This window comes from Palaemon carinicauda, chromosome 18 (assembly GCF_036898095.1).
Source record: "Palaemon carinicauda isolate YSFRI2023 chromosome 18, ASM3689809v2, whole genome shotgun sequence".
In the NCBI taxonomy this organism is placed as follows: domain Eukaryota; kingdom Metazoa; phylum Arthropoda; class Malacostraca; order Decapoda; family Palaemonidae; genus Palaemon; species Palaemon carinicauda.
Window position 1 is genome coordinate 203,119 of NC_090742.1, and position 26,826 is coordinate 229,944.

At 38.2% G+C, this 26,826-nt stretch overlaps 1 protein-coding gene across 3 annotated transcripts in view; it reads left to right on the top strand.

Moving 5' to 3' along the window:
- Positions 1–26,826, top strand: part of LOC137657571 (diacylglycerol lipase-beta-like) — a 227,171-nt gene that overhangs the window by 199,780 nt on the left and 565 nt on the right. For 2 of the 3 annotated variants that reach the window (XM_068391904.1, XM_068391906.1), the window contains one exon: positions 20,531–20,667. In XM_068391904.1, the coding sequence (XP_068248005.1) occupies positions 20,531–20,667 (137 nt within the window). Of the gene's footprint in view, positions 1–7,727; positions 7,761–20,530; positions 20,668–26,826 lie in introns of all 3 variants that reach the window. The other variant, XM_068391905.1, reaches the window with a different exon arrangement.

Consider the following 26,826-nt stretch of genomic DNA (forward strand, 5'->3'; position numbering starts at 1 on the left):
CTAGCAGCAGTCAGAGGGGGAGACTGGATGGTCTCTCTCGACCTGCAGGATGCGTACTTCCACATTCCTATACACCCGGATTCTCAACCGTATCTGAGGTTTGTATACAGGAATGTGGTGTACCAATTCTGAGCACTGTGCTTCGGCCTCAGCCCTGCTCCTCTTGTTTTTACGAGGCTCATGAGAAATGTGGCAAAATTTCTACATTTATCGGGGATTCGAGCCTCCCTGTACCTGGACGACTGGCTGCTCAGAGCGTCGTCCCGTCATCGCTGTCTGCAGGACCTTCAATGGACGTTGGATCTTGCAAAGGAGTTGGGACTGTTAGTGAACATAGAGAAGTCTCGGCTGACTCCCTCCCAAACGATTCTCTATTTGGGGATGGAGATTCACAGTCTAGCTTTTCGGGCTTTTCCGTCTGCCATCAGGATAGAGCAAGCCTTGCTCAAAGTCCGCCTCATGCTGAGAAAAGACCATTGCCGTGAGAAGTTGGATGAGCCTCCTAGGGACGCTGTCATCCCTGGAACAATTTATCTCTCTAGGGAGACTTCACCTTCGCCCTCTCCAGTTCCATCTAGACTCCCATTGGAACAAGAGCAAGACTTTGGAGGCGGTCTCGATCCCGATCTCCGAACCAGTAAAGACGTGCCTGAACTGGTGGGACAGCAATATAGGTCTTCGAGAGGGTCTGTCCCTGGCGGTCAAGAACCCAAACCACGTGTTATTTTCAGACGCGTCGGATTTGGGTTGGGGAGCGACTCTGGACGGTCTGGAATGTTCGGGTCTTTGGACGTCAGATCAGAGGAGCCTTCACATCAACTGCAAGGAGCTGTTGGCTGTTCACTTGGCCTTGACGAGTTTTGAGAGTCTTCTCCGAAACAAGGTGGTAGAAGTGAATGCGGACAACACCACAGCCTTGGCGTACATCTCCAAGCAAGGAGGCACTCACCCCCACACACTGTTCATCATCGCAAGGGACCTCCTCATCTGGTCAAAAGATCGAGGCATCTCACTGTTGACGAGGTTCGTCCAGGGGAAATTGAACGTCTTGGCGGACTGTCTCAGTCGGAGAGGTCAGTGATCCCTACAGAATGGACCCTCCACAAGGACGTGTGCAAGAGTCTTTGGATGACTTGGGGTCAGCCCACCATAGACCTCTTTGCGACCTCACTGACCAAAAGGCTCCCGACCTATTGCTCTCCAGTCCCAGATCCGGAGGCGGCCCACATGATGCCTTTCTGTTGGACTGGTCTCACATGGACGCTTACGCATTTCCGCCGTTCAAGATCATCAACAAGGTTTTGCAGAAGTTCGCCTCTCACGAAGGGACAAGGTTGACGTTGGTTGCTCCCCTCTGGCCCGCGAGAGAGTGGTTCACAGAGGTACTTCAATGGCTGGTAGACGTCCCAAGGAGTCTGCCTTTACGGATGGATCTCTTACGGCAGCCCCACGTAAGGAGTCTTCATCAAAGCCTCCCCGCGCTTCGTCTGACTGCCTTCAGACTATCGAAAGACTCTCAAGAGCTCGAGGATTTTCGAAGGAGGCAGCCAGAGCGATCGGGAGGGCTAGGAGATCATCTACTATCAAGGTCTACCAGTCGAAGTGGGAGGTCTTTAGAGAGTGGTGCAAGTCCTCCTCTATTTCCTCTTCCAGTATCTCTGTAGCCCAAATTGCGGACTTTCTCCTGCATCTGAGAAATGTTCGCTCCCTCTCTGCTCCCACTATTAAGGGCTACAGGAGCATGTTGGCATCTGTTTTCAGACATAGAGGCTTGGATCTGTCAAATAACAAAGATCTCCAAGATCTCCTTAAGTCCTTCGAGACCTCTAAGGAGCGTCGTATGTCAACTCCCGCTTGGAACTTAACGTGGTCCTAAGGTTCCTAATGTCAGACAGGTTTGAGCCATTGCATTCAGCCTCCCTGAAGGATCTCACCCTCAAGACGCTTTTTTTGGTGTGCTTGGCTTCGGCTAAAAGGGTCAGTGAGATCCATGCTTTTAGTAAGAACATCGGCTTCTCTACAAATAAAGCTACATGTTCGCTTTAACTTGGTTTTTTGGCCAAGAACGAACTGCCTTCTCGTCCTTGGCCTAAATCTTTTGAAATACCTAGTCTGTCAGAAATCGTAGGCAACGAAGTTGAAAGAGTACTGTGCCCCGTTAGAGCTCTTAAGTTTTACTTAGCTCGAACTAAACCATTACGAGGTGGTTCTGAGGCCTTATGGTGCTCCGTTAAGAAGCCCTCATTGCCCATGTCTAAAAATGCGTTATCGTACTTTATTAGATTTTTAATCCGGGAGGCACATTCTCATTTAAATGAGAAAGATCGTTGTTTGCTTAAGGTCAAGACGCATGAAGTGAGAGCGATAGCAACTTCGGTGGCTTTTAAGCAAAACAGGTCTCTTCGAAGTATTATGGACGCGACCTTTTGGAGGAGCAAGTCGGTGTTCGCTTCATTTTACTTGAAAGACGTCCAGACTCTTTATGAGGACTGCTACACCCTGGGTCCATTCGTTGCAGCGAGTGCAGTAGTGGGTGAGGGTTCTATCACTACATTCCCTTAATCCCAATATCCTTTTAATCTTCTCTTGAAATGTTTTTAATCTTGTCTTGGGTTGTACGGAAGACTAGGAAGTCTTTCGCATCCTTTTTGATTTGGCGGGTGGTCAAATGTCGTTTCTTGAGAGCGCCCAGATTAAGGGTATTGATGAGGTCCTGTTATAAGGGTGTTCGCCCTGGATATAACAGCTCCTGGGAGTCTTTCAGCATCCTGAGAGGATGGCTGGGCTTCGTGAGGAAAGCGGACTAATGAGGCAGAGTAATCGTCAGAGTCAGCTTCCTTACCAGGTACCTATACTTAAGTTGGCTTTTTATGAAATAATTGTCAAAAAACTCTTGAGCATGTACGCCTTTATTGTATTAATACTGGTCTCTACCCACCACCATGGGTGTGAATCAGCTATTATATATTCACCGGATAAGTTTAATATTTAAAAATGATATTTTGATTATAAAATAAATTTTTGAATATACTTACCCGGTGAATATATAAATTAAAGGCCCTCCCTTCCTCCCCGATAGAGACCCAGTGGACTGAGAAGAACTGGAGAAATTGACAAGTATATGCGGTATCTGGCCGATAGTCGGCGCTGGTGGTCACACCCGCAACCTTCACGGCGATCGCTCGCGAGTTTTTGGAATCTGTCGAGCCGTCGGAGACGTCAGCTATTATATATTCACCGGGTAAGTATATTCAAAAATTTATTTTATAATCAAAATATCATTTTAATCTTAACATTTCTTATGTAATTTAGAAATTTATCTTTATATGATCATACTATTGGTAGCCCCTCCCTACTATTGAAGCCCTTCCCTTTCTCACTACTGTTAGTAATACTCCGAATCAATTCCTTCAGATTCTGTACCATGTACAGGATTCAGGAGTGTGGTGAAGAGGAGAGATTCCTTGAATACAGTAGTGGTTTAAATATGTAGGGTAATACATATCGTTAGATTATTTTATTGAATAAGATGCTCCTGATAAATGTGGGAATTTTGAAACAGTTTACTGGACGGAATGAAAGTGTAAGGTCTGAAATTATTTTTCTTAAATCTACATACAGTATTGTTTTAGAGAACAATTTTAAAATAAATTCATATTAGCTGTGGTCATTTGATAGATATTTATTACGGGTATCCTTTCTTTCATAATTAAGTGTTTTTTTTGTAGGAAAGATTGACTATTAAACCTTAATTAATTTCCTGTATGAAAGAAGAATAGTAAGCTGTAGTAAAGTTCATCAAAGTGCACTGAGCATAATTTTAATGATGAAATTTATTATTTTAATACCTCTAGGTCACATCATGCCCTTCCCTCCTCCCAAATTCGATTGGTTTTGTGTGTTTACCTAATGATATATGCTGACTTCAATATTGTGAGATCAAAGATGTAAGATGGGTTACAAGGCTAGTAAGCGTGGTTTCGACCAAGTGAAGTCTTACAATATTCCCGTACAAAGTGGTTTCAAGCAAAAGGGATAGAGAAAATTTGAATTTTTTGTTTTAAAATTGAAAACCTCACAATAGATAATAGTAATGTAACCTAGAGGTAAGTATCAAAATAATAAAATCTATAATTCAAATTGTTTTTCTGATTATTTCGAACAAAACAAAAATTTATCATTTCAAGATTTAAGCTTTTGCAATTGTTTGAATGTTCAATTAGAATATAAATAGTGATTATTTCTAAAGAAGTCTTGGGTTGTTGTTGCTACCAACTTAGAATAATAGGATAAAATATACAAATAAAATTATGCAAAAATGTGTCTGGGAAAAGAAAGCAAAATTATAAAACAATTACAGAGACAGGAGAAGTATTAGGAAGCAAAACAAAATTATACAATAGGTCAATATGCTTATTGCATATGCTGATGATGCTACTCTCTTCACATCAATTCCATCTCATGAATGTAGATCTGCTATTGTTGAATTGCTTAATAGAGATCTAGCTGAAATTAATTGGTGCATGGTGCAAATTATGGGGCATAAAGTTAAACATTAATAAAATTCAAAGTATGATTGTAAAGAGGTCAAGGACAGTGGCTCTTCATCATCCAGGTCTCAGCATTGATAATGTTTCTTTAACTCTATATGACTCTTGAATTTTTTTTGGTGTGATTCTTTATAGCAAATTCACTTTTGAGAAACAAATTCAGTCTGTTTCCTCTTGAGTTGCACAAAAAAATTGGCTTATTTAGAAAGTCTTGAGATTTTCTAAACCTATTCTGAAGTGTTTTAATTCTTTCATTCTGCCTTTTTCGAGTATTGTTCTCCTGTCTAATCTTTAGTTGCTGACTTAATTTGTTGGACAAAAACTTATGGTCTATTAAATTTCCTATTTCTGATCTTGATATTAATCAATGGCACTGTCATTCACTTAGTTCTTTATGCATGTTGCATAAGATATTTCATAATTTGAACCATCATTTAACTCTATATGACTTGAAAAATTTTGGTGTGATTCTTAATAGCAAATTCACTTTTGAGAAACAAATTCAGTCTGTTTCCTCTTGAGTTGTACTAAAAATGGCTTATTGAGAAAGTCTGGGATTTTCTAAACCTATTCTGAAGTGTGTTAATTCTTTCGTTCTGCCTTTTTCGAGTATTGTTCTCCTGTCTAATCTTTAGTGGCTGACTTAATTTGTTGGACAAAAACTTATGGTCTATCAAATTTTCTATTTCTGATCTTGATATTAATCTCTGGCACTGTCATTCACTCAGTTCTTTATGCATGTTGCATAAAATATTTCATAATTTCAACCATCATTTGCATTCAGATCTTTCCAGACAGAACCATTATTACGTAATACAAGGTATGCAGTTAATTCTAACAGTCATGTCTTCTCCAGAATAAGGCTCAACAGTACACAGTATTCTAGAAGTTTTAGTCCAGCTGTGACCAGATTGTGGAATGATCTTCCTAATCAGGCAGTTGAATCAGTGTAACTTCAGATGTTCAAACTTGCAGTGTATGTTTTTATATTGAGCAGGTTGACATGATTCTATTTTTATAGTTATACCTTATTTATTTCCTTATTTCCCAATCCTCACTGGACTATTTTCCCTGGTGGAGTCCTTGGGCATGTAGCACACTGCTTTTCCAACTAGGGTTGTAGCTTAGCTATTAATAATAATAGCGTAATATATAGATATATGATATAGAATAGATACAACATTATAATGTACATAATAGAAAAACAAATTTTCAGTTGGAGTAAAGACTTGCCGACAATGAATATATTTATTTGTTGCAGCTTTCATGTTATAAAATCTTTATAAAAAGAAAGTAAGGTATATAAAGGTAAAGATTACATTTGTTGATAAAGTGATTGCTTAAGAATATACAAGCTTACATATAAATAGCAGTTAATGAACGTGTTGAACTTTGAATTCATTGTTTGAAAGCATGTTAAGAATTAAATTTACATTTTAAGTCATGAGGGAAATGTATTTTAGACCAGTTTATTGAGAAAAGGCTGACAATTAAATGGGAAGATTTTTCTTTTCATACAAACGGAAATCAAGAGAAACTTGACAAATTGTACCATATGTAGTTCATGCTAAATGATATACTAGAGAAAAAATTAGGTCATAGTATATCAAAACTAGAATCGTTCTGCTAAGTTTGAAACTGTGATAGTGCCTGAAAATGAACCAACTTTGTATTTCTTTATGTGTATCAGAGAAATCAAAAGCAATTACCTATTTATAAATGAAAGATCAATAAGTGTAAGGGTGAGACTATACCTGAATCTTTCATACATATAAGTAATAGTGAAGAATTTTCTTCTTAAAACTGTTAATACGAATTATCAACATTAGTATTGTACTATGCTATAAATAGAACTTTTATTTTTTTTTAATTATGAAAGTTGATTATTTCGAGTACAAACTTAATGTATTGTCAGTTATATTCTTATGGTCATAGTGCATGACACCGAATGTTTTTTTTTTTTTTGTTGCATATGTAGAGTAGTTGTTTCTAGATCAGAAATGTTACATTTTTATCATTTATTTTGGAGATCCTGAACAGTAGAGTACTCTACTCTCATAGAGCTGGTTAGAAGGCCTTCCTCTTTAATGAGAAAAAGAATTGGAGCCATTTATGATAAATAATTTGATAGGAAAACACCAAAAGATTTGTTGAGAGATAAAATAGATTACTTTACTGAAATTGCAGTACTGTTCTAGTTTTCCGTACCATTGTCTTTACCTAAAGTCCATTATTACTGACGAGTAGTTTTATTTTTGATGGTTATTTATCATGGAATTATTACGGAATAACATAGTAACTTCAATTAAAACAGTTTATTTATGCACACAAATACAATGCTTTACCATTATTTATAGAAAATGATAAACAAATTTATGAAAAATTATTCTATAATCGCTTCACAATGAATGGAAAGAATATTTTGTTTTTTTAGAGTGGGATATAATAGAAAATAAAGCAAACTTTTGACAGATTTATTCTGTAATCAGTAGAAAACAAATAAGAAGGTAAATGTAGGTTATTATGGAGTAAGTGAGAATGTATATCCGATGGTGACAAATCTTGTATATAGTACTCAGTGGATCCGCTGCCTCGTAGTGAAAAGGTTAATTAGCTTTAAATATTATTTCTGAAATTTGGAGCATGTGATACTTTGTGATACTTTAGATGATTTTAAGTTTGTAGTATTCATCCATACAAAGATTATTTTTACTGGTTTTACTCTTCATGAGAGTTGTGCTTGTTTGGAATATAGTTTGAAGTAACCATTGTTCAATTTTTCCTGTTTGATTGCATTAATTTTTTAGGGCACTGGCATGTCATAGTTTTATGTATTCTTGGTAATTTTATCCTGTTTGACCTGTTGCATCCATCTTGCTACATTACCATAATTTACATACTTGACATTCTATCTACCTTCCCATGAATAGGTCATAATTTAACTGCTTCACATTTTGCTTACTTTTACCATTCGGGAGCTTTCTTCTAAACTAATTCATAAAAGGCATGATTTTATTAAAGGCTTGTGCATTATTTCATGATCACAGGTTTTTTTTTTTTTGTGCATAAATCTCACTGGAATGTGCTGTTTTTATATAGATTGGTGAATGGTAATTTATTTTGTTTTGCTAATATGTTTTAAAATTTTTCTAATTTTGTTTATTTTTGTTCATAAAGATCAACCCTGTGTTTGGATTTCATGATGAACAGGTGAATATGTAGTACACATGTTTTACAGTAGTTAAAATGCTTTTGGTTTCTATGTAAAACTATTTTGAAGGCAAATTTTGGGTTACATTGATTGCTCATTATTAACGCTTTATAAAAAACTTTAAATATATTACTTTTCAAGTCCTGGAACAGATTCACTGGGAAATTTGTCAAGTTTGTTCCTATGCCTAAACAAAACTTTCGTCCTTTGAAATAAGGACTATCTTTAGCTGGGCTGACACATCCATTTTTTTATCAAAAATATTTTACTTTTGTCTTAGGCTGCAATGAGTACGGACGTACTGTTACGACCTCCTAAGACTTTGATCTTTTTTTCAGAAGTGAATGATTGATAGCTGGATTCTTTTTCTTCTTTGCCTTCAGCTTTTTCCATTTCTATAGGGTGTTGCTGTTTCTAGTCAGCCTTCTCCATCTTCCTCTGCCCTGTATATCTTGTTCTCTTAGACCCTTTTCCTTCATGTCATTCAAAATTTATCTTTCCACCTTAACTTTGGCCTTCCCCTACTTCTGCCCTCCTCCTCCATATGACCCTTTTACATGTGTTCATCGTCTCTCCTCATGACATGACCAAACCATTATAGTCTTCTTTCCTGAGCTTTCTTTGATAGCTGGATTCTTGGACGTGAAACAAGATTTTCGTAAATAGTGGTAAAGGGTGGATACTGCAACCAGTTTACGACTAGACTGGTAGTAGATCCACACACTGTGCTTTTTGTAGGTGGCATGATTGTTTGCAGTCGTCCCTATGCACCGAATGCTGATCATGGCCGCCTGTTCAGTGTAACGTCTATGCTTTAAGTTGAAAGAAGAAGGCTAGTTATTCTCCAGCACCAACCTTGGCAATGCCTAAGAGAATGTCAGTGAGACTTTTTAGCTCCTTTCTTTCCTCATAGTTTGCATGAGTCTTTAAGTATACGCTCCTAGCTCAGTCCTCAGGGAGTATGCTTCAGAAGCAGGAAGACTTTGGATCTGCATCTTTGAGTTTTTCTGGGTTTGGTGAGTGTGGGGTTTCCCCAGCGATTGCTACACCTGTATACATTGGAAGCTCTCCTGTAGCCGTGCTGACTACCAACAATGAGTATCCCAGGTTAGCTTGAGAATTCTGTTGGCCAGCTGTTGGAAGAGCTTTTCCTACCTGGACAGGGAAGTGCTGGGGTACTCGCCTGTAACCGGAGTACTGTACTTTGGTAGCCCGAGTTGAGGAGATGGCACCTTCATTGTTGTCTGTAACTGGTGGCCATGGCAGGAGGTCATGGACCATGGACCTATGCTTCTAAGCTCAGAGCCAAGCTTTACTCTTCACTTCGATCAACAGAGGGAAGGGTATGGGGTACTTGGTCTAAAAAAATGGTCCAGAGGTACTACTGATGTTATAGACCATATTGATGCGGGTTATATCATTCTTGCCAAGGTGTTATGTACAGACAGTTGTGGATAAATAGAAGATTGCTTTGCAGGACTTATTGAGCCACCATGTAGTATCCTTTAAGGCCTCTAGTCTTCTGGAGCATCTGCAGGACTGGGGACACAAAGGCTGCTCAACCCTCCTCTAGACCTCAATCAGGACCCCTTGCTACTTTTTCCTTTTCCCTAACCTGGATAATTCAGGAGAAGTGGATTGTTGATGTTGGCGTTCCCTCCTCTTCTGCTGTGGCGAGTAGGGGAATAACTGTTATGCCAGTGGGCAATGTGGCAGAGACATGAGGTGAATCCTTCAGTTTCAAGTGTCATTTAGGGGAAGTACTAACTACTTTCCCTGGACTGTCTGCCTTCCTTATCTTGCACACTGATAGCTTTCACAAATTATTACACCAACATCAATGAAAGCCCTAGCATTGCTGGCAGAGGTGAGAAGTCATTCGAGACGGATCTTCATGCTTCTAAAGTCTATTTTTCCTGGTGAAGTCAACTGAGCCCTGGACACTGTTGTCAGCCTCTCTCCCTGAAGCAGTTTGCATAGCAGACTAGGTTTGAGATTGAAACTGTACAATCCATCAGAGAAAGAGACTTCATGCTTTCAGTGGATATGAAGGGTGCATACTTCAAAGTACCCATTCATCAGATCTTTAGTAAGTACCTTACAGAGTGGTACACCATACTAGATCAAGACCCTGTATTTCAGACTGTACACTGCTTTATGAGTGTTCACACTGATTGTATCTTGATGGTTGATTTATCTTGACCTCTTTATTGAGACAGTTACAAAAGGATCGAGAGTCTTCTCGTATTTTATCGCAGTCTGAGGACCATAGTAAAATGGGAGAAATCAAATCTCTTGCTCAAGTAAAGGTTGAAATATGTAGGCATGCTGATAGACACAGCACCAGTAAGTTTTTCCATCAGCTACCACATCAGCAAACTCAGAGGATTAGCCAACGGTTTCTGTACAAGACAGCTGTACGATTGTGTGACACACGGTTGGTACATGGTCAGTGTGAGGGGAGAGCAGATATAAAGGCTAATTTAAAAAAAAAAAAAAAAAACATGTCGTTATTATGTACGTTCGTGTGACACACGGTTGGTACACAGTATTTCCACTACTTGTTGACATAGTCTTCTTCGCTACCTTCCCTGATTGTGTTTTAAGGATCACTGGGCAGCCTCCAGGGATTCAGTCATCCTGGTCCATTGGGACAGAAGGTATGGGACAATCTTACCTGAGGGCTGGACAAAGAAATCCTCACCAATGGAGTCCTACTCAATTCACCCCATCTCTGGACATGCAACTAATCACAGATGCAACCTGATTGCAACAGGTATGTGGTCAGCAGAAGAGAAGCCTCAGCACATCTTGTTGGAGATGCAAGTAGTGTTTCTAGCACTTCAAACATTCAAAGAACATCTGATGAGGCACTAGGTAGTGTTGATGAGTGACAACACCACTGTAGTAGCTCAATTTAACAAGTGGGCATGGTGTCGCTCCATCTTTGCAAGTTGACAAATGGATACACATCCAGGTGGTATACCAGGCAAGAGGAATGTCCTAGACACTCAGTTGCCAGGTACAGGTAGAATGGAAGTAATCCCTACATCCTTGTGTAGAAGAGAGATTTTGAGGATGCCTTCCAGCACCAGTTGGATAACCTTGATGCCTTTTAACAGTGGGATATCACTGATGACTTCTTTGATGCCTTCCAACACCAGTGGGATCACTTGGATGCCTTCCATAACTCATGGGATCACCTGGACACAAACACTTTTACTCCGTGCAATATGATTTGCAGGCTGATCAACCGAATGTAGATCACACCAGGATGCAGGATGACTTGCTGACTCCCTGATAGGTGGTCACAAGCTAAGTGGCATCTGGATCTATTCGCATTTCTATTAGAGGTCCCGAGAGAATTACCCCCATGGGAACACTCGCTTTGTCAGCCACACCTTCAGAGGTACCACCAATCTATAAAGTTGATTGCACCTCATGGTTGGATACTATCCAATATTTCTTTCTAGCTAAGTGTTTTTCATGAAGGACTGTAAAAGAGATGTCTGGATTCCTGCAACAGTCCTCTGCAGCTATCTCCTTGGAAAGTGAGCAATCATCTGCAATTGGTTGTAGAAGGGGTACTTCTGCCAGAATATTTCTAGTGCAGATGGCGGGCTTCGTCGTATACTTTTGCAGTCTTGCCAACCTGAGACCGACGGACCCTGATGTGGGATTTGACCCATGTTCTCAAGTCTTACATTTACCTCATATCAGCCTTTTAGAAGGTCTTCTTTATCACTGGCAGATCCAAGAAACATGGATAAAACTAGGCCTTTTTCTGGCTTTGTGAGACGACGTGAAGAGCATAAATCTCAATTGTCAGGAGGTTTGAGGTACCAGCTCGGACAAAAAGAAGTCAAGGGTATCGGTCCCACCTAGGCCTTCAAGGAGAAATTCGCAGTTGGTCAGGTGGTTAAGGCCAAAAGCTGAAAGTGCCAAACACACTTCACCTCCCCAGTTTAAAGGAGTATACCCATAAGTCCTTCAACTCTTTAGTTCTTGGGCCTCATGGTGGCTGCTCAAGTAGTTGTTGTAACCAGTCAAGCTCCACATGGGAGAGAAAGCATCTTGACAGTAAAGTGTCACTGTTAGGTTGGATGAAGAGCAGAATAATGGGCTTTTCTGCTTCACTTTTCCTTCTTGCTGTGGGAGGAAGCGGTTCTATTTTTACTTTTTGGACTGGACACAGATGCTAGTAAAGTGTCATTGTGAGGCTAGATGAAGAGCATAATAATGAGCTTTTCTGCTTCATTTTTCCTTCCCCTCACTTTGGGAGGAAGGGGTTCTACTGTTACTTTTTGGATTGGACACAAGACGCTAGTAAACTACACTTTTGAGCACCGTTCTTATTGTGCTAGATCTGCAAGTACTGTAGTAGTTTTCCCTCATTCTCCCTTAATGAGGGGAAGGATGGTGGAATGAATACCAAACTTATTGGCCATCATAGGCCAGATATTTTATTCTGAATCGAGTCAAGGACTTTTTCATTGAGCTAGTACCAGGTGCATACCAAGTACAGCCTAGCCCCTGTCAGCCTGGTATATTCCAGGGAAAAAAAAAAAGATGATCAACCGGTTTGGCTTTATTAGGGACTTCCTTCCCACCAATAAGTGAATCTATTCTATAGCATGAAGGGTTTGTATACACTTAGGAACAAATAAAAATTTTTAAAAGTAATTTGTATGTTTTCGAACTATGTAAACCTGATTTCATTAAAGTTAAACTTCCCACCACAACCACCTCTTTCAGTCCTGAGCCAAAAGTCAAAAGTGAAGAGTCGGACAGGAAAATGGGCAGGGCTACTCACCTATGCTCACCACCTGTATTTAATTTGTTAACTAGTTCAATGGCTGTTCCAGTTCTGCTAAAGACATTCCTTATTTTGAAGGATTGGGATTTTTGGAGCTGGGCAAAATACAAATTACTATTAGAATAATATATATTTTGGTTTGATAAATGTGAGGGATATTTTATTTTTAGTTTAATAGCACCAAAGAAATTTTACAGATTTGTAAATATTTTAGACTGTATGCAGTATAAATAGTAGTACTTAACTATATTGTAAAGTATATTGTTGTACTGCACTGTATTTTAGTGTACCTTTGAAATACATTTGTGCTTTTTAAAGTTATTTACTTAATTGTTTGAGGTTTTGGTAAGTTATTGTTTATACTGTAATAATATTCTCTCTGAAACAGGCATACAACAGAATGTGGGCAAATGTAGAAAGTAGTATGCTAGAATTTAAAAATTATTTTGTAATCAAGAAATACAATAGAATATTATTGGTATTAAGTAGCATCGCAATACCATTGCATAGTATATGCTTCTAACAGTTGGTAGATGGAAACTAAATGTTGTTGATAAAATTATAGTTGTTAAAAAAGATTGATCATTGAGAAATTTTGTAGAGTATCTATTTATTGTTTATCATTAAAGATAAAAAAGATTGATCATTGAGAAATTTTGTAGAGTATCTATTTATTGTTTATCATTAAAGATATTTCATTGTACACAACTACATGCCTCCCTTTTTCACCTTGGCCTTGATTTCAATATAGGTTATGAATTAGAGCCCCATCATCAATGTTTTTGCCTGATTTTCTTGTAAGTGTCAACACATGAACTGTGAGCCTTCCATTTTCATTTGTCTTGTATAGTTTTTGCCTGAATTCCCATTTGTTAAGAGGTCTTTACATAGGCTCCTTACCACGATCCTCTGGGACTTCCGCGATACCTGTTTTCCTGCTGCTAGTTACCTCTTGTCTATGAAATTGAGTAATAGGTAGTATGTTGACCAGGGCACCAGCCACCCGTTGAGATACTACAGCTAGAGAGTTATGGGGTTTTTTGACTGGCCAGACAGTACTACATTGGATCTTACTCTGTGATTGCTGTTCATTTTCCCTTTGCCTACACACACACGCCGAATAGTCCGGCTTATTCTTTACGTATTCTCCTCTGGACTCATACACCTGACAGCACTTATATTACCAAACAATTCCTCTTCACCCGAGGGGTTACTGCACTGTAATTGTTCAGTGGCCACTTTTCTTTTGGTAAGGGTAGAAGGGACTCATTAGCTATGGAAAGCAGTTCTGCCAGGAGAAGGACATTTCAAAATCAAACCATTGTTCTCTAGTCTTGGGTAGTGCCATAGCCTCTGTATCATGGTCCTCCACTGTCTTTGGTTAGTTCTCTTGCTTGAGGGTACACTTGGGCATGCTATTCTATTTTATTTTTCTTCCTCTTGATTTGTTAAAGTTTTATAGTTTATATATGAGATTTTTATTGCAATGTTGTTACGCTTCTTAAAATATGTTATTTTTCCTTGTTTCCTTTCCTCACTGGGCTATTTTCCCTGTTGGGGCCCTTGGGATAGTAGCATCCTGCTTTTCCAATTATGGTTGTAGCTTAGCAAGTAATAATAATCATAATATAAATCTTAACATTCTCTTGTCACATCTTGGTAATATCTCAATTGTATTGGTCAGTCCCCATGTGTATGGTCATAGATTAGCACAATCACCTGGCATGCACCTTGAAATATACTAGCAACATTGGAAATATCGTAGCTAGTGTTACTGTAGCCTAAGTAAATTTTCCAAGGGGGTGGGGGGGAGGTTGTCACTACTTAGTTAATGTTGAGATAATCAAATTTCAAGTGCTGTGTGGTACCTTTGATATTTTGTCTGCTGTCTCATTTCACTGAATTCTTTATTTATTGTTCTGTTGTTGATAGGTTAGGGGTAAGTAGTAAAGAAAGCAGTATTACCGCTACCATCGTTTATTTGGCTAGTAGAAATACAATGGCAGAGGTAACTGTGCTTTTTTTTTATCCCTTACTCACAACCCATCGACAACAAAACAGTAAGTATTCGATGCTGTATGTAGTAAATCAAAGTAATAATAGATTGGCAGTGACCATCACTCTCAAGAGCAACGATCTTTCTCCTCACATCCAGTTGCAACCCTATCTTGAGATGTAAACAATAGTAAGTTGGTAATGATTCTCCCTAAAATGTGGTATAGAAGTGTATCACTAGTAATATTTGACTGAATTGATTAGTTAAAGGTACTGAAAACACAGCCATAAAGACAAAGGTAACACAAATAGAGGGAATAAAATAACTAACTCCACATTTTGGGTATGACTGCAAATAAATATTACATAAAAATAAACCAAGTAACCTATGAAAGGGAGAATTGTACACTTGTATTTTACAAAGAAAAATTTTTATGCCATAAAGAGAAAGAACTGAAATGCATAACTATCACTTACAGCATCATGCATACACATTATGTATGTGACAGCACATTTGTTCCATTTGATTCACAAGTGCAGTGCTGGAATGTCTTCTGTAGCACTCCAAGCATTACATAAATATTGACAAATAAGCAATTTATAAACATTAATTTTAATGGTTTATTTTTTGTTCAAATCTATTTCTGCATCTTGCTCTGCCAGATCATAACCTATATGAATTAGCCATGTTTTATCTACTGCTGTTCCAAATGAGGGATGCTGTTTATAGTCAACTTGTCCAACCTCATTGCTTCCGCTCCTACCCTAATTGCTGTCCACCTTGACATGTAAGCATCTGTCTTGACTGCTAAATAGCTATTTGGCACACATTACCTGCTACTATGATGTACCCATGACCAAGGATGACCAGTACCCCTCTCACTTGAAGAAGATTTTGCTATACTTACCAAACAGCCTGATAAAATAATAGATAAATATTGGGATCATTTATACCATATCATTGGTACTTTGACTTCCCTTTCAAGATTTCTGCCTCCCCTAGTAATGACATATTGGCAGAAGTGATTGTGCCGCAGGCCAGCACCACATCGGCTCCATACATGGATTTCTAGGGGAGCTGAAGACACACTTCCAGCATTTCAAGAGAGAGATTCCTCTAGTGTTGCTTAAACTTAAGTTTGGGAAATCTCCATTATTATTATTACTTGCTAAGCTACAACCCTAGTTGAAAAACCAGGATTCTATAAGCCCAAAGGCTCCAACAGGGAAAATAGCCGAGTGAGGAAAGGAAACAAGGAAAAAAATAAATATTTTAAGAACAGCAACAACACTTAAACAAATATTTCCTATGTAAACTAGAAACGCTAATAAAACAAGAAGAGAAATTGGATAGAATAGTGTCCCCGAGTGTACCCTCAAGCAAGAGAACCCTAACCCAAGACAGTGGAAGGTCATGGTATAGAGGCTATGGCACTACCAAAGACAAGAGAACAACGGTTTGATTTTGGAGTGTCCTAGAAGAGCTGCTTACCATAACCAAAGAGTCTCTTCTACCCTTACCAAGAGGAAAGTGGCCACTGAACAATTACAGTGCAGAAGTTAACCCCTTGGGTGAAGAAAAATGAGTCCTAACAAACTGTTATACAATTCATTATGAAATTTGTCTGCTAGATTGCATAGTAAAGACTGATTTTTTTTATCTGCAGTTACACCTTAAAGATATTTTTGCAATATTTTATGCATTTTCTGGGTAAATAGCCTCTTGTTTCGAATAAATAATTTCCATGCTCCAAGACATGGAAAGTCCCTGACTTTCAATCAGAGTTGCTAGGTTAAGACTTGCTTAGCTCAATAGTTTTCGAGTAGTATCCACATCCTTAGGAAACTGATCATATGTATATATGTTGGGTATTAGAACATTTTACTGTCCCTTGCCCTTGATAGGTCTATATAACATTGCACTGTCCCTTGCCTCTGCAATTTAGAGCAGCTTTTAAACCTTGATTGTTGACTAATACCAGTTCCCAAGGGCTCTAATGTATAATTACATTAAAGTAACTATGCATTGAAGTAATAGTAATGGTAAAAAAGCAAAAACATTACTAAAATTTAGTTGCCTAACAGCCGTATCGAGTCCTTACTTTGCTATTATTCTGATGTTAGGTCATTATATTGTACTAGTGGACTTATTGCTCATATAATAAGTTTTAGCTAAAAGTTCTGTTTTGGTTAATTGTACTTAATGTTTGCCAACATCTGAATTTTTACATGTGTTATTATTTTTTCTTAGTAATGGTTCAATCTGTCAATTGATTTAACCTTTCACCTATTCCCTGTTGCTTGACATATTTCTTTGAATGTTTTTTTTCATCTTTCAACTCTGATCTTGAAAGCATATTTATGGTGCTCTCATCATTGGGTGAAGTTCCCTGTATTCTCTCTTTGATGTCAGGAAATTTTTTAAATACAGTACAGTATTTGGAGTTCCAATCAAGTCAAACAAGTTTGCTAGAATCCCTGTACCTGATTCTATTCCTTTAAATAATTAAATTTGGTGGTAAGTAGAGGGGAAAGGTACGTTATTTATAAACTCGTGGTTTTTATCTGGAGTTGTTAATCCCAGGTCATGCGCAAGAGGAGACTATTTGTAAATGCTATTGATTCTATCAGACTATTGTTCTATTGTCTAGTTATCACTCGACATGTGTATCTCACATTTTGGTAATTATCCTTGTTGTGGCTGTTGTGGTAACGTCCCTGACTGGTGATCGTTAGACTGGGTTCGAGTCCTACTCAAATTTGTTAGTTTCTTTGGTCGCTGCAACCTCACCATCCTTGTGAGCTAAGGGTGGGGGTTTTGGGAGAACCTATAGGTCTATCTGCTGAGTCATCAACAGCCATTGTCTGGTCTTCCTTGGTCCTAGTCTGGGTGGAGAGGGGCTTGGATGGTGATCATATTTATATATGCTTGGTCTGTAGGGCATTGTCCTGCTCGATAGGGTAATGACACTGTCCCTTGCCATTCATGAGTAGCCTTTAAACCTTTAAAACCTCTTGATGTTATTTAAATTTATTTGGTATATTTTATTGCTTACTGGCAGAATAAAGCTCACATAACTTAAAAATATTTATAAATGTTCAGGATGGGTAGTTTGAATACTCCTTTTATTTTGAAATTTACAGTATGTGAATCTGTTTCCAAAAGCATTAGATCTTATGTCAATACCATAGCTTAGCAATATAATTTTTTTTTCCTTTAGCTTTATTAGCATACAAGTATGTTCATAAACCTAGTACAGTCACAGTTAGTGCTTGCTTGTATTTGACTTCATACCAGTCTAACAAAATGGTGCTATGTAGACATTTCTGGGGGTAAAAATACTATATTTCACATTGCCATCTTTGGTGGCTTATATGTTTTCATGTGGAAGAATGAAAAGAATGAGGTTCATTGAATTTATAGTGTTCTGTAGATAAAGTAATATATTTTTTAATGTGGAAGAATGAAAAGGAGGTTCACTGAATTTATAATGTTCTGTAAATAAATCAGTGTACCATTAGGGGTGTACCTTTTCACTCCAAGATTTGGTTACCATGTGAAATACAGTACTAAAAAGGATATTGGTAAGGGATTTCAACTAATAAGCTATTTGATGAGTTACTTGCATGATTAATAGCTTAGTCTTTGGTGGTGAAATGACATCCTTCGTTCAGGAACACATTAGGATTCTGCTTATCTTTTCCTTTTAAAATATTATTCATACACCCAAAAATTTTCTAAACAACTCAATGAGTAACTGATCTACAAAGATAAACATTATGGAATTTTAAAATTTACCTGCAACTATAAGGATAATGTAGTGGGGTTTTAGCTTCTTAATAATTTAGTTTACATTCTTGTTAACCTTTTTATTATATTCTTATTGCCGAGTTGTTAAAATCGTTGTCTGTAATAAATTATAAATATGAATGGGAGGTGAATTAGTTGTTGTTTGCGGATGATACTGTATTGGTTGCAGACTCGGAAGAGAGGCTTGGCCGATTAATGACAGAATTTGGAAGGGTGTGTAAGAGAAGGAAGTTGAGAGTTAATGTGGGTAAGAGTAAGGTTATGAGATGTGCGAGAAAGGAAGGGGGTGCGAGGTTGAATTTGCTGCAACAACAGACCCCAAGTACTTAAACTGATCCACCTCCTCAAGTAACTCTCCATTCAACATGGGTAATAGGAGGATAGGATAGATGTGATAGAGGCAAGAGAGCGTGCTAGAAATAGGAATGAATGTCCAGCGATTGTGACCCAGTTCCGGTAGGCCCTGCTGCTTCCTTCGGTCGCCTTGGAGGTAGCAGCAGTAGGGGATTCAGCATTATGAAGCTTCATCTGTGGTGGATGACGGGGGAGAGTGGGCTGTGGCACCCTAGCAGTACCAGCCGAACTCGGTTGAGTCCCTTGTCAGGCTGGGAGGAATGTAGAGAGGAAAGGTCCCTTTTTTTTCATTTGTTTGATGTCGGCTACCCCCTAAAATTGGGGGAGTGCATTGGTATATGTTTGTATGTACCTCTGGGAATGCTGCTGCAGTTTTTCAAAGGTATAATCTTGCATCGATAGGTATTAAAGTTAGTAAAATATTGATATAGAAATTATGGTTAAATTTAAGTGTAATTCCTTTAATGTAGTGCATCTCTACACAATTAAGTATTAAAGTAAATTTTGATACTGACAATACAACCAAAAATATATAAATTGTTGAAATAAAAGCCTTCCATTTGGTAATAAATTTAAAGTTTGTAATATATTTTCATGTCATAATTAATGTAAGACTAGCACAATGATGAGTGAGATAACAGGCTTCATGACGGATTGAACCAACTACTGTATAGGCAGTCATAATTAAAAAAGTCGCAATAAAGCAAATAGGCTAATGAGCTCCCCCTGGAGCTATTTATAGGCTAGGTAGAGTGTCTGTTCAAAAAGGCAAAAGCTTGAATGATGAACCAAATACTCTTTGTGAAGGTAAAATTGAAGTTGCAGAACATGAAAGAAAGAAAAAGATGTGGAATGTGTTGAGATGAAATATAATTGGATTTAGGTTGTAAATGGAAACTAATTTTGTGACATAAATTATACCATAAATAGATTATGCTTATGTGCAGATGGAATAAGGCAAAAATGAGAGAGGGTGACTTAGAAAGTTACATAATTCCATAGGTTCAGGAGGAAGGAATATAGGTAATGCTAGTTACAATATTCGTTTGATTTACAGATGGGAAGTTATAGATGACCTTAATATTTAGGGTAAGTAAATTTTTCTGGAACTAGAGCAGTAAAGGGTACACTACTTGCTACAGTTGTTTGTGAAAGTTGAAACTTTTTGCTTATGCGCCACTGATGCGTTGAACGATGAATGTGATAGAGATTGCTTTCTTTCTTTCTGGAACTAACCCTAATTTTTATTTTACCACTACATTACTTATTGTTGTACACTTTTAGAACACAGTATTAATCAAAAAGTTTGAATTATTTAAATTTATAAGAAAAGCTTGCTTTTGCTTTTTCTAATAAAGAGAAAAAGTTTGCCATTTATAAAAAAAAAATTACTTAACAAGAAATTCTTTAAGAAGCATTAAGGTCCAGGAGTAAAAACCTAAATGAAAAGGAAAAATTAGCTGGTTTCTGGATGTTGCAATATTGTTTATGAAATACTTTATTTACATTTATCAGATATTTGCTGATCAACTTAAGTAGCATTTATGATTGATGTAAAGTCTCATTAATTTATTAAACATTAAATAAATAGGTCATGTAGAATTCTGGTACTGTAGTAAATTGTACTTAGCTTCCTGTAATTCAGTAATTTTTAGAAAAAAATATTTTTGGTTGAAAATCAGAAGTCTATTATTTCCTAACATGTACTACTGTATGTTCTTGACTTTCTTTTACTCTATATCTATTTACCCAATGTGAGTATGAGTATTTAACTTAACCTCCAAAACTTACAGGAATCCTTAGATGACGTCCAGGTTGTGTTTTCTAATGAAGATAGACGGTCCCAAGTTCCCAGGCATACTGAAGTGCCAATGTTCCTGCCAGGAAGAGTTTTGTATTGCATACCTCCTAGTGTTTCAGAGGAAGATGGGTAAGTGTTATTTAGTTTTTAATTTCTATCTAGGGGTCTTTTTATTTGCTTTATATAATTTCTATAAGGTTTTTACTCTTTTTTAAATTGAGTTATACAGTAAAGTATGCTAAATCTTTCTTTCCTCATCGAGTTACATTTGGTTTAAATATTGCGTACTGTATATGTTTCTCACATGTGATTCTCTTAATCTGTTACAGATTTGGTTATTTGAAATTTCAGTAGCTTAACACGATACATTTTGTCATTGGTAATAGCAGTCTTTGTAAATGACACTAACAGTAATACAGTTCCATCTCCAACTCGCTAGTTTATACGAGTAATTTAGCGTGATACATACACTACTTGCATGATTAGCTTATGTAATCCTGCAAAATTTCATAAATTACATGCATCAAAAGGAAATGGCCTGTGTAATGCCAAAATTCAAGTTAGAATGTAGCTCTGGATATTTTGAGATATGAAACCTATTCCTGTTTTATTTTTCAAAGACTGTAAGTATAATAGAAAACTTCATGGAATCTTCATTCTAGGCTACAAAAATATATGTAGGTTAGAGAAGCAAACTAGTAGAACTTTCAAACAATATTCCTCATTCTGTATTACACCATTAAAGTCTCTTAGAAAAATACAGTACAGTACCTACAATAAGACTCCACTAGTCAGGCAAAATTTTAGGAATCAGAAATGATACAAATAATTTTACTGAAACTGTTGAGGGAAATATTGTGTGTTCAAAGTGAGAGAAAAGGGGATTTCACACTTTTGGAAGACCCTTAATTTTTTTTTTTTTTTTTTTGGGTGGGGGGGTAGCTGTGTCATTATTTTTCTCAGGTATTTATGTATGTTTACTCACTTCAAACTAAAGTGTAAGGCAACATTGAAAGGATTTTTTTTTTATTTTTTTATTTTTTTTTCAAATTTAGTATTTTATTGTAACCCAAAAGGGTGGTAGTGGAACTTTACACTACCACATGGTTCAGTAGTAGTACTAAAGTCCTTCCTGTAGAATTTAAGCTCTTGACAAGATAACGAGTATTAAAAATTTTTCATGAAGGAATATTTTATGTAAAAATAAAAATTAATATTGTTTTGAATCAGTTTGAAAATAGTCACATTACTAAATTTTCATTGGGCTTAACCAAAGAATTTGCTTTTAAAGGATGATTGACAATGGAATAAGGGAAAGTTCAAAAAGTTAGACAACTAAGGGAACAGATGAAAATTAAACTTTAGAAGTAATGCAGCAAAGAATCTTTTATACCATCTATATAGTGCCAGTAATAGCTCAAAATAAAATTATTCAAAATTATGCCGAGTAGGAGATTAATTTGCATTCCCCCGATGTTGGGAACAAGAGTCGATTGTATAGGTAGACATACAGTTCAGAACAAGTGTGGTCTTTAAAAGGTCTGGGATCAGAGACTGATCCAGTATCATACTATACTGATCAGTTGTTGTTGATCTTTTAATGTTCTAGCATATGTCAGTTTTGAAATATTCTTCTGTAATGTATTTGCTATGCCTTACCAATGTTCTGAAGGACCATGTAGGCTGATCATTTAGTGATAATTATTCATAAAGGAATACAAACTTTTCTTTTTAAATAGGAGATACTTCAGCGTGAGCTGGAACTTCCATTGAATCATAAACAAGGAAGGTAGATAACAACAGGTGGGCAATTTGGGATGGTCCCGCCCATCTACTATTCAGAGACGAGCCCCTTTTAGCTTTGGATGCTCTGCAAGAGAATACACCTTCTGCTTCTGAAATTTGCAAACTGTTTGATCTTTCCTTCAACTTTTGTATGTGTTGGTTGTGCACTTTTTTGTCATAGAAGTGCCATGGTAAATGTAAAACATTTGGAAAAATTATGTGAAAAGTAACCATTCATTGCCATTTAACTTTGTCTTTTGGTATTGGGTATGACTTTTTGCACTCATCTCCCTGTGAAAACTTTTGGTTTTGTGGTCTTCCAAGCAGTGGGCAAAGTATAGGAAGACGAGGAAAAAGCATAAAAAGAATTTGCCTGCAGCTTTTGCGTGAATTGCCCATAAATTGAAACCTAAAGAGCTTTTTTGGTTTTCCTTTCCTCTTTTCAACCTGACCTGGACCATCTGTAACCCCTACAGGTACTAATCGGGATTGGTCAGTGAGTAGTACACAAGAGGACAAAACACTGACCCCCATTTTGTCTGTGCAGAGGCATTTGCCTCACCCTTACTTCCCAAAGTCAGGAATTTACCCAGGCATGGCTGCGAAACTCACCTGTACCCGAGTTAACTAATGACAACTTTGATCTAAAGTGTTTGTGGTCCTCTTCATGATTTCTAAGTTCACTATATGCCAGTGTTTTGAAGGATCACTTAGCCACTGCCAAACTCACCGAAATGTGCGACTCCACATGTGAAGCACAGTGACAATGAGGGTTTTGTGTTCAACCTTGGTGACAGTCACCTACAGTGTAATGATTCCTGCTAGAGTAGATTCCATAGCTTCTCCCTCTCTAGGAGCACTGTCATTGTCGGTCATTCTGGCCTCGACAACTGCACGGAGGCTGAGTATGTTTGGAAAGGGAAAGAGGAAGAGTTTGCTCCTCTACATATTCTTCCTCCTCTTCCAATTTGGACATTCTTTGTGGAAGAAATCTAAACAGAAGGCTCATTGCAAGAAACCACCTAGGAACCTTTATCTTTGGGGTCAATTGACTGAAGCCTGAGCCTGATGTGGTGGCAGCAGTTGCTGACATACTGGTAGTAAGTGAGCAGGTCCGGCTAGACTCGAACTGTCTGTTAGGTGAGGGTGGAACTTGAAGAGCCCACTTTATCTCTTCCATTCTGTACATTGCTTCTGAGTACTGATTTGACTGGCATTGATAGAAAGAATTTCATTACTGACATAGACTGAGACAGTTTGTGATCCAGTTTGTCTGCTCCCCCATAAAAAAAATTGTCCCGGGTCACTAGAAGGAAGAATGCATTATACCTCTTTTGTCTCTAGATTGACTAGCAGTGACTGGAAGCATTCTGCCACTAACATGGACAGTCACAGTTTAGGGTCAGTTTATTGTCTACCCCTAAAAATATTTCCAGACCGGTCACCAGAGGGAAAGTTACACAGTACCACTTCTGTCTCCGTATTGACTGGCAGTTTTGTAACAGGAAGCATTCTCATGTTGAAATAAACTGAGAATTTGTAGTCCAGTCCATCGTCTGCCCTCGCCCAAGAGTACGTCCAGCTCTGGCGGAGTCAGAGAACCCACAGTCATAATGCTCCTCCTTAAAGGTTCTGGAACTCATCCTTGTTTGCAATGTACAGTAATCTGTGAAGCAGCCGTGGTTCTTTAGTCCAGGGGAATTCTCTTCTTACAAAACACTTTGACACTCTTCAAGATTTAAAGCCTAAACTTGGGCCACGATGGTCAGAGTTTGCTACCATGGTCTTGGGTTTATCAGATTCTCAGATATGTGGACTTTGGGTGATCTCTCAGGTCTACCCAGTTTAGTAAAATCCTGCCTCCTGTTCTCGCTCACCAATATAGGTTCTATGTGCCAGAGGACATACTGTTACCTCAAAAGGTTCATCCATGGCAGGTATTCTCCTTGGAATAGTTGAAAACAGAAGGTACCACCTTCTCTGTGGCTATCTATGGCTTTGAAGTCTTCAGCCATGGCCTGTCTTCAGGTAGTATGGTGGCTTAACCAATGGTCTAGTGTGGTAAAGTACTACACTAGGCCAACTGGTAGTCAACTCTGAAAGACCCTTCAATGTATTGTTGACTTGTGTTGTCGGGAGGAAAAGCCATCATTTTTGCTCACCAGGCAGCGAACCTGTGAGCCATCTTGCTTGGGTAGTTAAGAGAAGAGAAGGGATGCAGTTGTTTCCCCACATATCACAGTAGGTTTGTACTGAGACAGCACTATGTAATGCATTGTTTCTGGATTTATCGTCATTCCTTATAAAGTGATTTTGAAACCGCGGTGGAGAGTTGGACAAATGACAGTCTGTACTTTCTAATCCACATTCATTATTTTTCAAGAGCCCTGTCTCTTCAAACAGGAATGTGGATATGCCTTCTGCCTTGGGGTTGAGAAAGGTTCCGGCTTCCTCAAAACCCCAACAATGTCTTCCTCCAGGAAGGTATTAGACTGTGCTTCATCCTTTCGTGCCTCTTGTTTGTAGGTAGTAGGTTGGTCAGGGCACCAGCCACCTGTTGAGATACTATCGCTAGAGTTATTGGGCCCTTTGACTGGCCAGACAGTGCTGCATTGGATCCTTCTCTCTGGTTAATGTTCATTTTCCCCTTGCCTTCACATACACCGAATAGTCTGGCCTATTCCTTACATATTCTCCTCTGTCCTCATACACCTGGCAACACTGAGTGTACCAAACAATTCTTCTCTCAATGGGTTAACTACTGCCCTGTAATTGTTCAGTGGCCACTTTCCTCTTGGTAAGGGTAGAAGAGACTCTTTAGCTATGGTAAGCAGCTCTTCTAGGAGGACACACCAAAATCAAACCATTGTTCTCTAGTTTTGGGTAGTGCCATAGCCTCTGTATCATGGTCTTCCACTGTCTTGGGTTGAGTTCTCTTGCTTGAGGATACACTTGGGCGCACTATTCTATCTTATTTTTCTCTTTCTCTTGTTTTGTTAAAGTTTTTATAGTTTATATATGAAATATTTGTTTTAATGTTGTTACTGTTCTTAAAATATTTTATTTTTCCTTATTTCATTTCCTCACTGGGCTATTTTCCCTGCTGGAGCCCCTGGGCATATAGCTTCCTGCTTTTCCAATTAGGGTTGTATCTTAGCAAGCAATAATAATAATAATAATAATAATAATAATAATAATCTGGTGCAGTCCAGGAAGGGAGGCTGGGAGAAGGAGGGAGATGCTGAGGTAGGCAGTTCCCCCTCCAGCTGCCTCATGTAGGAGATGCCTGTCATACCATTGAGTAACAATGACAATGAGTCAAATCGTGGGTATTCTTTCAGGATGACCACTTACTGTCTTTCTAGGGTTGTTGAGCTAATCCCCCCATTTTGCCAACTTATTACATTCTCGACCTACCTTCCAGGATATCAGAAACCTCTGGTCCAGCCAGTAAAAAGCAAAGCTGGAGAACAAAGTTCTTGAATTCATGAACAATCAATTTTCTAGGCTTTTACGGTCAATTTTTTCTGGTGGAGAAGTTGTCTGAGGGTTGAATACCAGTCTTTCACCTCTCTTCTTTGATTCAGTTTGTTTACTAGATCGCGCTCAAGATGGAAACTGTTTGCTCCATATCTTCTATCAGAGAGGGAGACTTCCTAATTTCAGTGGACCTGAAGTATATGCATTTTCAAATACCCATTCATCTAGCCTCTTGTGAAAGTACCTCTGCTTTGTCCTTGATATGGTGCATCAGTTAAAGACCATGTGCTTCTGACTGGCATTTGCTCCTCAGGTTTTCTATTGCATGTGCACTTTGCTTTTACCTTATGCCCACTTGTAGTGGAATCTCAACGATTGGCTGAACTTGGCTTCCTTGGAGAGGCAGAGCCTCTTCTCGCATTTTGTTGCAATCTAGGAATTGTGATAAACTGATAAGTTTAATGTCACGTTAAAACATAGTTTGATGAAAATAGGCATGCTGATCAACACACCAGCAACAAGTTTTTTCATCAGATGATATCCACAACAGGCTCAGAGAGATGTGCTAGCGCAACTTTTCCTGACCAGGCAGGAACTTTTCGCTCCGCTTTAGTAATATCTTAAGTCTTGTCCTTCCCTGAATATCATGTCTCATACATATGCATTGAAGGATCCCCTGATAAGGTCACCCAACAGGATTCTGACCTTTTAAGACCTGTCACTTTAATAGCCTTAACATCTGTGACGAGAGTGGGCAAATTGTACGGACTCTCAAGTCAGACACTTAAAGAGTAGGTTCCAGGTCTCATTTAATTTTGTACTGATTTTCTGGCTGAAACGATCCCAGATTCAAGACTTCTCTTCTCCCTCAAAGATGCCTCTGGTGCTTGGAGAGAGAGAGAGAGAGCGCATATGCATCATCCGGTTGTCAGGCCTATCTCCCAGCTTGAGCGAGGGGTTACAAAGTTGAAATTCCCCTTCAACCTGCCATCTCATTTTTATGCTGAAGGACAAAATTGGGGT